The following is a 12,434-nucleotide window of genomic DNA, read 5'->3' as shown; positions in this document are numbered from 1 at the left end:
TAAAAAAAGAAACATAGATGCAGCAGCCTTTTTGGGATGAAAGATATGTCTGCAAGATTATTAGACCGGCTGATATCAATATTTCAGAGTGAAAATATGTGAATATGAGACATCAGCTCATTTATATATTTATCAACATAAGCATACAGCAAGCTAAAAATTCTGCCCGCCTGGACTTCTGCACAAAAGAATATTTACTGCATTATTTAATGGTTTAAGCAACATTTTCTGCTGAAGATGCACTGTGCAGATGTCTCAGGTTGCCTTGTATATTGGTTTTGAAGATCCAGCACATGTGCACGGACAAAGGAGAGAGGGGATCTGTGTGTATCTTTGCAGACTTTGATGAGGATCCCTTGAGAGAATAAACTTGTTCAGCGTTCCCTGGAGGCCACGCTGGGCCATGCTGTTTCTGCTTGGAGCATATCTTCAGCATTTCTGTACTACAGTTTCTTAGCCAGCACGTCGGCCTACACCAAAACAAATACAATAAAACAATAAAAAATAGAAAGCCATGACAATATATCTAGAAATTATGAGATGCCATGTTATGATTTTGACTTCCTACTCTGTCCTTATTAGGCTTTTTTCTATCAATTCAATTTTTATTTGCCTGGCATGAATGGGCTCCCAACACCCACCTTTCAGTATCTTAAAATCACATCAAAACCAAACTGAGATCAGTTTTCCTAATCACTGAGTCAGAGTGACAAAGGCTTTAAATGTGCCATTTTTCTTCAAAGCTCAGCTCAGTTATTGAAGTCAGTTTTATCTCTTCTCCCCTTTCCTTGACTGACATGACTGACAGGAATGAGCAAGCTACTCACTGTCACTTCTGTATCTGTTGTGTCAGTCACAAAGTCTGAACTTGCTCTCACAGTTTTGTATTTTTCCTCCATGAGCGGGATTTAAGAGCACATTAAACCTTTATTTTAAACTGTGACAGGAAGGCACGAGCCTCTCCCGTGCCCTCAAATCCGCCAGTTAGCCTCTGCGTGGAAATACGTCATGCTCTGGCGTGAGCCAATGAACGGTCGGCACTGAAGTTCTGTGCTTTGACGCCCTAGATTTTGCCTGTCAGACACTCAGGCTTAGTCTGTTGTAGGGCTACACGTAAACGAAGCGTCGACAAATCAAGTGCGTTATGTTTACCTGCTCGGTTATAGCAGATGACGGGTATTTAGGGCAGAGTTGGAAACAAGACCCTTATTCCCGGTGAACGAGGCGGAACTTGTGCCTGAGAGGCAAAAAACAGGGTAATAATGACAAGGAATACAGTGAAGCCATTGGTTTGCGCATTACTGGCGGGGAATGTAAAGTTTACAGACAACTGAGAGCTAAAGAGAAAAGATGTTGACTGAAATGTTTACTGTGTAGTGCTATTTGATGAGACACCGAACCCGATCGGATCCATAAATGACACCGAGAACACCAATGGACACGCAGGGACGCGTATCGGTGAGAGTAAAGTGAGAAGTCGGTTTGTTTTATTCATTTCAGGATTTGGCAGTTTACTTTCGTTCAGCTAGCGCTAAGCTAAAGTTAGCGCGCTGAGTTGTCATTTACTCCCAGCTGTAAGTTGTAGCTAGCTGTTAGCTAGCACCGCTCAGACCGGAGTCAACATGAGCTCCTCACGGGAGATAAAACGTAAGTATATTGATCTTACTCCTTCACAGGTTGGATGTCGCGTTCCACTGTTGATATGTCAAAGTTTAATGTGTGATTACTTTCTCTGCAGAGCTGCAGAAAGCAAAGACCAAAGCGCAGAACAGCAGCAACTTAAAAGAGGAAGCCAATATCTGCAATCAGCTGGGAGAGCTGTTGTCCAGGAATGGTAAGTTTTCAATCAGTCGGTCTTCCATGTTTTCTTCTTCGAGGTTTTAGCTGAGCCAGCATTTGAGATGGAGTTACTACACATGTTTTGATCAATGTTTTTTTAGTTTATATTGACAGTTTAAAATTGATTTATACAGTACATTTGCTTTTTATTGCTTTTTTTTTAAGCCAGTTTTTCTTGTCCGGTTCTTGTGTATCCCAGGTGATTATGAGGCTGCCATCAGGGAGCACCAGCAGGAGTTGGCTCTTTCTGAGGTGCTAAACGATGTGATTGGACGAGCTGTGGCCAATCGTAAGATAGGAGAGTGCTACGCAGAGATGGGCAACATTGAGGCTGCTTTGAAAGTGAGTGGATTGATCTGCTTTATTAAAAATGCACATCATACATCAGTATCAATAGTGATAGAAAAGACACGGGACAACATGCAGGCTCATATTAAAACCCTGCAAAGATGTTTAGAAAGGGTGTAAGGGGTTGTTTTACACTTTTCCTCTTCAGCACCAGCAGCGTCACCTGGACCTGGCTCGTTCTGTCGGGGATCATGCTGAGGAGCAAAGGGCGCTGGCCACAATTGGTCGAACATACCTCTTCCGCTATGAGTCGGACCAATCAAAGAACAGTTTAGAGCAAGCAAAGGATGCCTTCAGGAAGAGCCTGAGCATTGTGGATGACTGTCTGGAAGGTCTGCTTGTTTTCATCCTCTTGTGGAGCATATTCAGTTCTCTAGTATCTATAGTTTTTGGATTGCGTGTTTGTTGTAACATTTCAAATTTTTCTCACCTCCAGGGACTGTGTCAAGGCGAGAGATTAGTGAGATGAAGGCGCGTCTCTTCCTCAATCTTGGTCTGGTCTGTGATCACCTGGGGGAGCCTAAAGGCTGCAGCGAGTTTATCAGACGAAGTGTCTTTATTGCAGAGTAAGAACATCCTAAACTATAGTTTACATGACACATACAGCAAGTGCACTTTATCAATTAAGGGCTTACCATAACGTACTGCTTTGTGCTTTCTCCATCCTTATCCTGTAAAGGAAGAGTCAGCTGCTGGAGGATCTCTACCGTGCAAACTTAAACCTGGGCAACATCTACTTCCGTAACAATCAGAAGTCTAATGCTGTGCGCTGCCTTGAACAGGCCAAAGAGTGCGCCAGGAAAATCAAAGATAAGTTCAGCGAGAGCGAGTGCTTTCACTGCATTGGCAAGGTATGAACTCACTCTTGAGAAGCCCATCGCAAAAATAGTCCAATTGCGTTCACCCCAATTAACCCACTTTCTGTTGTTATAGCTGAATATTTAATTCAGTGTGCGCTTCCATGACGTTGATCCACAGGTGCAGCTGTCTCTGGGTGATTTTGTAGCAGCCAGACGATCTTTGAAGAAAGCTCTCAAGCTGGGTTCCCAGCAGCCGCTGGACAGGCAGGCAGTGAAGAAAGCTTTCAAATATGGTGAAAGAGCTTTTTTATTCATCCGCTCAGTCTTGTTGATGATTTTACTTTAAAAGATTATTTTGGACTCGGACAGCTGATGTTGATGGCCTGATTTGTTTGAATTTCATAGCGGACCAGGGCTGTAAATTGGAGGAAGAGCTGGGGGAGGATCAGGGCAAAAGACTCGGCTCCCATCGGGCCGTGGGCCTGGCGGAGCAGCTGGGGGACCTCTACTGTAAGGTCGGCTGCTACAGCAAGGCTCTGGATGCATATCAATCTCAGGTAAATTCTATTTTAATGTGCACTTTAGTCCCCAATATTCAATGCGATTTAACTCCTCTCCAAACTGAGTTTATTCACATCGCAGAATGTCACCACAATTAATTATGTTAAGCTTTGTTGTCTGTGTGGTGTAGCTAAAGGGCGCTGTGGCTCTGGGAAAGCCTGCCAGGGAGCTGGCTGCCATCCACGTGTCCCTGGCTGTGACCTACACAGACCTGAGACAGCACAGCAAAGCAGTGGAGCACCACAGGCAGGAGCTGGCTCTACGGCAGGGCAGCTCAAATGAGGTAGAAATGTTAATGCTAATTACAATTTTAGAAAATACAGTAGTATCATTAGAATAAATCTTGATGGTTGCCCATACTTATGCATGTGATTTAAGCACTCGTATGTGTGTGACTCAGGAGTGTAGCACTTGGCTGAACATCGCAGCGGCTCAGGAGGAGAGCGGCTGTGCCTTCGAGGACGTAGACAGCAGCTACAGTAAAGCCTCACGCTGCGCTCAGAGTTCTGGGCAGGCCAGACTTCAGGTGAGCTGGAACGAGCAGCTAAAAAAAACAAAAAAAACAGTCTGCTATGTGAAAGAATAATCCTTTGAACACTGTGCAGAGATTTAAGATGTCTGGGAATGAAGGCTGTCTTCGCCTCCTACAGAAACGCGTGTTGAGGCGCTGGCTGGCGTCCCAGAGACGATGTGGCTCATCAATGGCAGACGACACCGAGGCGAGGCTGCAGGAGCTGTGTGCTGCTGAGGGCTGGAGTGCAGATGGGAGTGATGGTGAGGAAGAAGAGGAGGAGGAGATGGACAACAGCGAACCTCTGGACGACAGTGACGTCGTTCTCTCACATTCAGGTATGCTGTGCGTTATCGACTTTCTGGCACTCTGCCCCCCTGACCTCTCTAGACAAACAGATTCTAATATTTTATGTTTGTCTTATATGACTTCTCATATGATAGATGATGATCTGGAGGGTTATGACAAGATGGTATCAGGAAGGAGGAAGACAGGAAGGGTGAGTCATATATCAGTTGTCTCTTCTCACAAGCAGCCATCTCTTCCTTGTATTCCACATCTTCAGGGTTTCACCCTCTGCTGCTTTTGTATCTGTTTTCCTGCTTTAGTGGAACAAGAGGAATGAGAAGGGCGAGACGTCTTTACACAGAGCGTGTATAGATGGAAACCTGAGGCAGGTCCAGTATCTGGTAGAACAGGTGAGATAAGTTTTGTTAAAAGAAAATCAAGCCACGAAGCGTAATGAAAGATTAAGTAATGAATGATTTTCTGTGTGTCAGGGTCACCCAGTCAACCCACGAGACTACTGTGGCTGGACTCCCCTTCATGAGGCCTGCAACCACGGTCACGAGGGTAACTGATTTATCATGAACGCTGCTTAACAGTGTTTAAAAGATGTTTTATGAAAATGAGATGAAAACTCTTAAACTGTCTCTTTTCCTCTCGCCCAGACATTGTAGCCGTGCTGCTGGAGCGCGGCGCTAACATCAATGATCCTGGCGGTCCCTTGTGTGAGGGGGTGACTCCTCTCCACGATGCCCTCGCTTGTGGCAATTTCAAAGTGGCACGGCTCCTGGTGGAACGAGGGGCTTCTGTCACCCTACGCAACTCCAAGGTGTGTGTGGTGTTTAAGCTTCTGGTTAAATTACAGGAGCTGGTTCTGCAATAGAAAATGATGCTGTTGGTACTCTGAGCAATACAAGTGACTGATGACTAAAAAAGAACTGGTGTATTAGTCATCTGCATGCCAATAGTTAATGGTGAATTTGTGTACTTTAATACAAAGTACAACTATTAAAATCACTGACTGGGAATACTGAATCCCCCCTCCTTCCAGAGAAAGATGAATCCCGTCTGATCGGGGCTAATGTGTGCGTCTGTCTCATACTGTCACCATCCTCCTTCAGGGTGACACCGCCTTGGATGCCCTGCGTCAGTGGCAGAAGACATACAGCAGAGAGCTGGACCAGGACACCAAGCAGGAGTGCATCGCAACAGAGCGGCTGCTGAGGAAGGCCTTCTCAGGCGGAGGTGAGGCCTTTGTTTTGTCATATTAGTTTAGCCTCAGTTTGCCTTTTAAATATCTTTTCATACGCTGTTTTGCCCACTTATCTCTGTCTAACACAGTGCCTGCTGCTCCGGCCCCAGCCAAACCTTTCGATGCCCTGCAGGACAGCCAGCTGTTTGATGCTGAGAACTCAGAGCCACTGTCGTCCTCTGGAGGGGGCTGCTCCTCCAGCCAAGACTGGCCCCGGACCAACAGGAGCTCGGAGGTGAAGGCGCTACCTTCCAGCCCCAAACGGTGGCAGAGCAATGGATCGACACAGCGGCACAGAGCCAGAGGAACAGAGGCTGCTGTCCTGTATGGGGTAAACTTTGGCAAAGGCTCATTTATATAAAAATACTTCTAATTTCCTCTTGCAAATGTTTTGGGTTGAATGGGATCATACAACTGTTTTATCTTAGAGATTTGCCATTGCAGTACATGACTGGTGCATATATGTATTCCTCAGAACAACAGCAGCTCCTCAGATGACAGCGACTCTGAATGCCCCATCAGTCCACTCCGCCCCGTCCGCCCTAGACGCAGTTTCCCAGCAGCCCCAAGCCAAAAGGAGGTTCACCCAAACAGGGAAGCCAAGTCGATTCCCAACTCGGGTGGAGAAAATGTCAGGGAGGCTCCTGCGCCGTCTGTCTTTGCGCGAGAGGAGTATCAAAGCGCCATCCGAAGCTTAGGCAGCGCCAAATCTCGTCTCCACGGTCTGTCGCAGCCTCAGTTCTCCAGCACACCTGCTGTGTCCTCCAGCAGCAAGTCAGCCCTGGTCCCAGAGGAGCAGTATGTGGCTGATGACTGGCTGGAGGATGATTTGGAGGGAATCCAGCCGAAGAGGAAGAGGTTTCGAGTGGAACAGAATGGGATTAGAGGGGACGACGCCGTGTCGTCTTCAGCCGCAAGAGGTCAAAACAAGCACTTTAACTCAGACACGACCTGCAGAAGTGACGATGTCGTTATTTTCTTTCATTTTATGTCGCTCCACATTTCTTTGTTTTACCTTTATTGTGCTCTTCCTCTCCCTCAGGTTCGGCAGTTTCTTCCTCCTCCAGCAGGAGTCTCTCTCTGAAAAAGAACGGCTCCCTGAAGCCTCACCAGGTCAAAATGACTCAGATGCCAGGGATGGTCAGGCTGGGTCGCCGAGAGGTCAACAGATCACACAGCCCCACACTTACAGATGACGACGACATGAGACCAGAAACGCCTCCGCCACCACCACAAGTCCGCATGCAAGTGAGGACTAATCTGTTTCCTACCCCCCTTATGTGATGGAGTCAAATCTAGAAACATACACACGTAATGGTATCTGTGAAATGACTCATTTCAAGGTGAAAGTAGTCAAAGTCAAAATTTGCATCGCTTATTTAAGACAACGTTGACGTCAGCTAGACCGTTATTAATGTTTCGGCATCTCCAGGAGCCACAACTGTTCATTTTTCAGGAATCTGTCGTTTGTTTTGATTAACTTCAGACAGTGATGAATGTGGTGGTAAATGAGAGATGATCACGAAGGCAGCGTCATCATAAGACACCACTGCAGCCTCAGCGCCATCAGCTTTATCTTCCATCTGAACTGCCTCTGTGTATTTCATGTCATTCTTTGCATGAGTCACAGTTTCGATTTTAGCCCCCACAGATCTCAATGTTGATTTGATTTCGAGATTCTGGCTCAGCAGTTTAACCCCTGGCCAAAAACGCTGGGCCGCTGTAAAACAAATAAACAAAATTGGACAATTTGCCAAATCCTTTTTGACATACACTCAATTGAAAACAGTACAAAGACGATATATTTAATGTTTGACCTCATCAGCCTCATTGATTTTTGTAGATATATGCTTATTCTGAAATGCAAATGCATTATACCTCTATTTGCAGACTCTCCAGACCTGTGAACGGTTACATACTTCATAGATTTGAATGAAACGTGCCCTCTGGATCACTGTCCACTCATGTTAGACAGTTAAAAAAGGGCTAAAAATCAAAGCAGAATCAGGGTTATCATCTTTCTTTATTGCACATGTTCTTCTTCCTCACCAAAAGCACCGCCTAAATTACCCATAATGCAACTCCACCACCAGGAGTTCAGGCAGAGACTTTAGTGTGTTATGCTAGTAGCGGCTAATGTAGCCTCAAGCTGCTTGCATCAAGCAGGCACAGAGGTTTGGTAAGCTCACTTCTCTCTAACCTCACAGATATTTTTCATTCTCAACCTTGTCGTCTTAAGATCCAGCCAACGCTGACTCAAATGACATCACTTGAGGTCATTTGTCAGATTTTATGCAGCTCCCTCTAGAGCTTCAAAAGGTTTGATAAAGCTTATTTCACATGTGCACCGGTACTCCCCAAGACCTGTGAGCAGACTTTGATGAGTAAAAGTTCCTCTTCACAGTTTGACGTATTTGTATGTTTGTTTAATTTGCCAGTTTCAGCCTGCAGCTCAAACCTCGGCTGCTCCCATGCCCACATCACTGCCTCCGCCAATCAGAATGAGGGTCAGAGTTCAGGAAGATGTTTTCCTCATCCCAGTTCCACAAAGGTTGGTTTATATGTCCTATGTCATCGCTTATTTTCTTCAAAACTGTGCAGCTGTTAAATCACGAGTGATTGGGGCACTCTGCTCCAGCAGCAGCCCCAGTGACGAGCCTTTTTTGGAAACAACTTTGAGCATTGACTTAAGAGTTTTGACTCTGGTGTTTTTGCATGTTGTTATCCGTATGCTCTCACCCTCACTGCACTGCGCTCCAGTGAGGCCGACTCCTGCACTGTGTCGTGGCTGTGTGAGCAGGCCGCTCAGCGTTACTACCAGAAATGTGGCCTCCTGCCTCGCCTGTCACTGCAGAAAGAAGGTGCTCTGCTCTCCCCGCAGGACCTGCTGCTGGCTGTCCTGCACACCAATGAAGAGGTGAGGCCAGACATTAAGAAAAGTCCTTTACATGTTGTTAGATTACTTATTTACAGAAGCGTAACGGTGTTTTGTGTCGTAGGTTCTGGCTGAGGTTTGCTCCTGGGATCTCCCTCCTCTTCCTGAGCGCTACAAGAAGGCCTGTCACAGCCTGGCAGTGGGTGAGCAACACACACACACAAACACACACAAACGCAGACACGCACATTTTGACTACCCATCCTGCAGCATGGCACCTCTGTGTCTCCCTGCAGATGAGAACAAGCGTGTGACCCGGCTGTGTGAGGTGCAGGATGGCAGCTCCTCCGTGTCGGTGTGTGGCCTCAGCTTGGCCCCCTCTTCCCTCAACTCGCTCCTTCGTGCCCTAAAACTGCAGACCAACCTCACCGAGCTGCGTATTTCTGGCAACCGTCTCCATGATAGCCTCATCCCCGAGCTGGTTGCCACAACAGTCACCATGCCTCGGCTTCGGCTGCTGGACATTTCTGCCTGTCAGGTTACAGGGGAAGGGCTGGAGAGGGCTGCCAACGCTTTAAAGGGACACAGCCATCCGGCGTTTCCGGTGAGGAGCCCATCTGGGCGACTTCTGTTTTCATCCCACCTGCTGTCACCCGTGTTTCCACTGAGATTTCATGCAGCTGGAAGCTTTTGTAGATAATTTGATTGGATAAATGTGACTGTTCTTTCTAAAACCACAGAAGCTTTGCATGTTAAAAACATGACATTCTGTACTGTAATTATAGCTTAATAATATTCATGATATATTTTCTCACTCTCTGTACTCTTAGCTGTGCAGATAGTGTCGACTGTATGAAGAAACATGATGCAGGATTCTCAAAAGATAAACCCTCACCCCATCCGGTCTAAGACCAGATTGTTTTCTTCTCATTGCTCTTTGAGTGAACTGACTGTCAGCGTCTGGTTTCATGTTTGCGTTGAACAGTTGCTGATTCAAGCGGTTGATAATTTTGGTTACGATGACGTGCTGCTAAGGGGAATGCTTCTTTCTTGTCCTCAGATATCGATTTCACTCATAAAGGCAGTTTAGGTGTGACGCTGTTTGTGAAAGTTTTTATTTGCACTTTCATGAAGTGTGAGCTGTGCTTTGCTGGAAATGTCACAAACCACAGCATCCAAACACGCCGTCCTCTCAAGCAACAAGCGCATCTGAGAATGTGTGTGTTTGTGGTTTCCTCTCGCAGTGCCTGGAGGAGCTGGACCTCAGCATGAACCCGCTGGGAGACGGTGTGTCTGAGTCCCTGTCCTGTCTGCTGTCCTGCTGTCCTCTGTTAGCCAAGCTGTCCCTGCAGGCCTGCGGCCTCACTGCTCGCTTCCTACAGCAGCATCGACTGCTGCTAGCCAGCGCTCTGACAGGTGAGTCTCCACCAGGCAGAGCGCCGGATGTTAACGTGTGAGATGAGTTCATGGGCTGGACGCAGTTGTGTTTGCTTTGGTTTGAAATGAGGGCTTGCAGTAAGTGGCGAACTAAGCACGGTCAATAAAGCTCTCAGCATCAGTGTCTTCTGTTCATCAAATCCCTGTAAGAGGTGTTTGTCAGAGGTTTAACAAAAAAATTTAGACAGTTTTCATGTGTAAGCCAATATTTAAGGAATCAGCTTCAGCTTGAGAAAAAGACATTTTGGAGGGTTTAAAATGAGTAAATTCATTAATATCCTTTGATCTTTCAGGCACAGGCCATCTGAAATCGGTGTGTCTATCCCACAATGCACTGGGCTCCACCGGCTTTGAGCTGGTGCTAAAGACTCTGCCCCTCCACTGTCTCACACACCTGGACCTGTCGGCCGTCTGCGGGCCTCTTGCCGATCACCTGCCGCTGGAGCACCTCACCAACGTCCTGTCACAGGTACACACACGTGACTCGTGTCCTGTACTCTGCACACACACAGTTTGACGTTTCAGATGCACCGATTTCACTTTTCCGATTCTGATTTACAAAAGATTTTTTTTTTTTAAGTGGAAATATATTAAAGCGTTTATCTCCTAATAGGACGAGTGTTCGCTGACTCACCTGAGTCTGGCAGCAAACGGGTTGACGGACAGCAGCGCAGCCACCTTGGCCAGGTGTGTGTATGTTTATGTCTGTGTGTGTTCGTGCGTGTGTGTCCATGCTGCCCCATTTTCCTCTGAGAGCACACATGGTTCATAATGATGGTGTAATGATTTGTTCTGAGCGTGCTGCCAAAGGTCTTTCTGTTAATCTGTGAACACGTGTGCAGAATTATGCTGTTAGCGATGACATTTCATTTGCCTTATTTTGGGTGATTGGATTAATTTCACGCTCGCTGCATTAGCTCAGAACCAAGAGCTCTTTTTCATTGTGAAAGTGCTTTGATTTGAGATTTCAGTGGTTTGATCTGCAGTTTTCAGTTTCTCTATTTAACCGGTTGGACTTCCAGGTGCCTGCCTTCATGTCCGACTCTGGTGAGCCTGAACCTGTCAGGAAACCCGTCCGTTACCTCAGCGGGACTTCACAGCATCCTGATCTCGCTCAGAGAGGCTTGTCGACCCTTGACCCTTCTAAATCTTCAAGGTAATCACTACAGATTGATCCTGGATGATACAGAGGGATGAAAAATGTGACTGTTGGGAAGGAAATGAAGTGGAAAACAAAAGTCATGTTGTGTTCTGTGATTGTTTTTAGAAAACTTTGTGACGAATGTTGTTTTAAAAAGTTCAGGTTTAGATTTGATTAGAATTAAATTCGGAGCTTTCACTGAATTCTGTGCTGTTTCTAAACCGTAAAACAAGAGGAGAGAAATAGTTTCTCATGCGTAAAGCCTTCATACTTTATATGACGATTTATGAAGTGAATCAGATGTAAAGTGTTTAAACTGACGTGTAAGTTTTTGTTCAGTTTGAGTCACATCTGTTTAAGTTTGCATGTTATGTTCATACTTGTCTGTGTGTACTATTTATTTATGCAGGCTGTAGTTCATATATCACAGAATACAAGGGTTAATTTTGTGAAAGAGCCGTGGGAAAATCAGTTCACACTTTGATTTTCTACCTGTCACTTCGGCCGCAGGTTGTCAGGTGTCTGGGCCCTGGGACAGCGCATGTCTAGATGGTCTGTCAGAGCTGGTCCAGGATCTCCGCCTTTGCTCTCAGGGACTCAACAAGCTGGACCGGCAGGCCTTAAAGCAGAGCTGGGACAACAGTCGGTCACACGGACACTTCATTGACAGAAAAAGCAAGTGTCTGCTCTCTGCAGCCTCCTCATGAAGAGGGGAAATGAAATGTGCTCCAGAGATGATGGCAGACCTTTATCACTGAATTTCAAGCAGCTAATGTGTTTTATTAAATCACAACCTTTATAATAATGGTAATATTATAGCTGGCCGTGAGTTTGAGGCTGCGCACATCAAAAGATAACCAGTGACATACACACGCTCTGTGTAAGTAGCTTATTTTTCATGTTTTTTGTTGTTATTTATGGGTCTCTGTGAAGAAAGGCAGGTTATGTTAGCAGTGTGCATGATGTCACATTTCTTCTTCAACCCACTGAATTATTAAAAAAAAGACAATTAAAGTGACTCACGATGGCCCGTTTTTCTCTCTCAGAGAATTCTTCCTGGTCATACAACCAGGCTTTTTGCTCTTCGGTCTATATCAAACATGTTCTACATCAAACCTGCTGCACATTCACACATTGCTGCTCAGTGCATCAGCTTGTGGTCACTGCAAAGTTTCAAGATTGACTGTGGTGATAGCTGTGGGTCTGTGTGGGTTCGTCTGATGTGTCAAAACGAGCTGTGCACATTCCCGTCGTCAACAAATTCCAAATAATGCAGCTTGGCCTGTGGACTCAGTAAGAGGGTCACAACGTTGAAATTAAGTCATTTAATGCGATTGGTTCTATGTTCTGTATGTTCGTGCTTAATATATGACAAAATTTGAATA

The 12,434-nt window shown here is 45.9% G+C and overlaps 1 protein-coding gene across 1 annotated transcript; it reads left to right on the top strand.

Moving 5' to 3' along the window:
• The first annotated feature begins 1,622 nt into the window (after positions 1 to 1,622).
• On the top strand, positions 1,623 to 12,057 carry tonsl (tonsoku-like, DNA repair protein). Its single transcript, XM_076749078.1, has 28 exons — positions 1,623 to 1,647; positions 1,739 to 1,834; positions 2,039 to 2,181; positions 2,336 to 2,519; positions 2,624 to 2,753; positions 2,867 to 3,038; positions 3,166 to 3,280; positions 3,393 to 3,544; positions 3,679 to 3,831; positions 3,949 to 4,074; positions 4,199 to 4,397; positions 4,503 to 4,558; positions 4,668 to 4,757; positions 4,839 to 4,911; positions 5,010 to 5,173; positions 5,466 to 5,589; positions 5,686 to 5,927; positions 6,072 to 6,516; positions 6,639 to 6,844; positions 8,035 to 8,147; positions 8,357 to 8,513; positions 8,596 to 8,674; positions 8,768 to 9,075; positions 9,716 to 9,887; positions 10,202 to 10,377; positions 10,522 to 10,595; positions 10,931 to 11,064; positions 11,560 to 12,057. The coding sequence occupies exons 1-28, from the start codon at positions 1,623 to 1,625 to the stop codon at positions 11,754 to 11,756; spliced, it is 4,305 nt and encodes a 1,434-aa protein (XP_076605193.1). The 3' UTR covers positions 11,757 to 12,057.
• Positions 12,058 to 12,434: the final 377 nt, after the last annotated feature.

Source organism: Chaetodon auriga, chromosome 14 (genome assembly GCF_051107435.1).
Source record: "Chaetodon auriga isolate fChaAug3 chromosome 14, fChaAug3.hap1, whole genome shotgun sequence".
Classification (NCBI taxonomy): Eukaryota; Metazoa; Chordata; class Actinopteri; order Chaetodontiformes; family Chaetodontidae; genus Chaetodon; species Chaetodon auriga.
The sequence above is the reverse complement of the archived record's forward strand: the minus strand, read 5'-3'. Positions and strand labels throughout refer to the sequence as shown.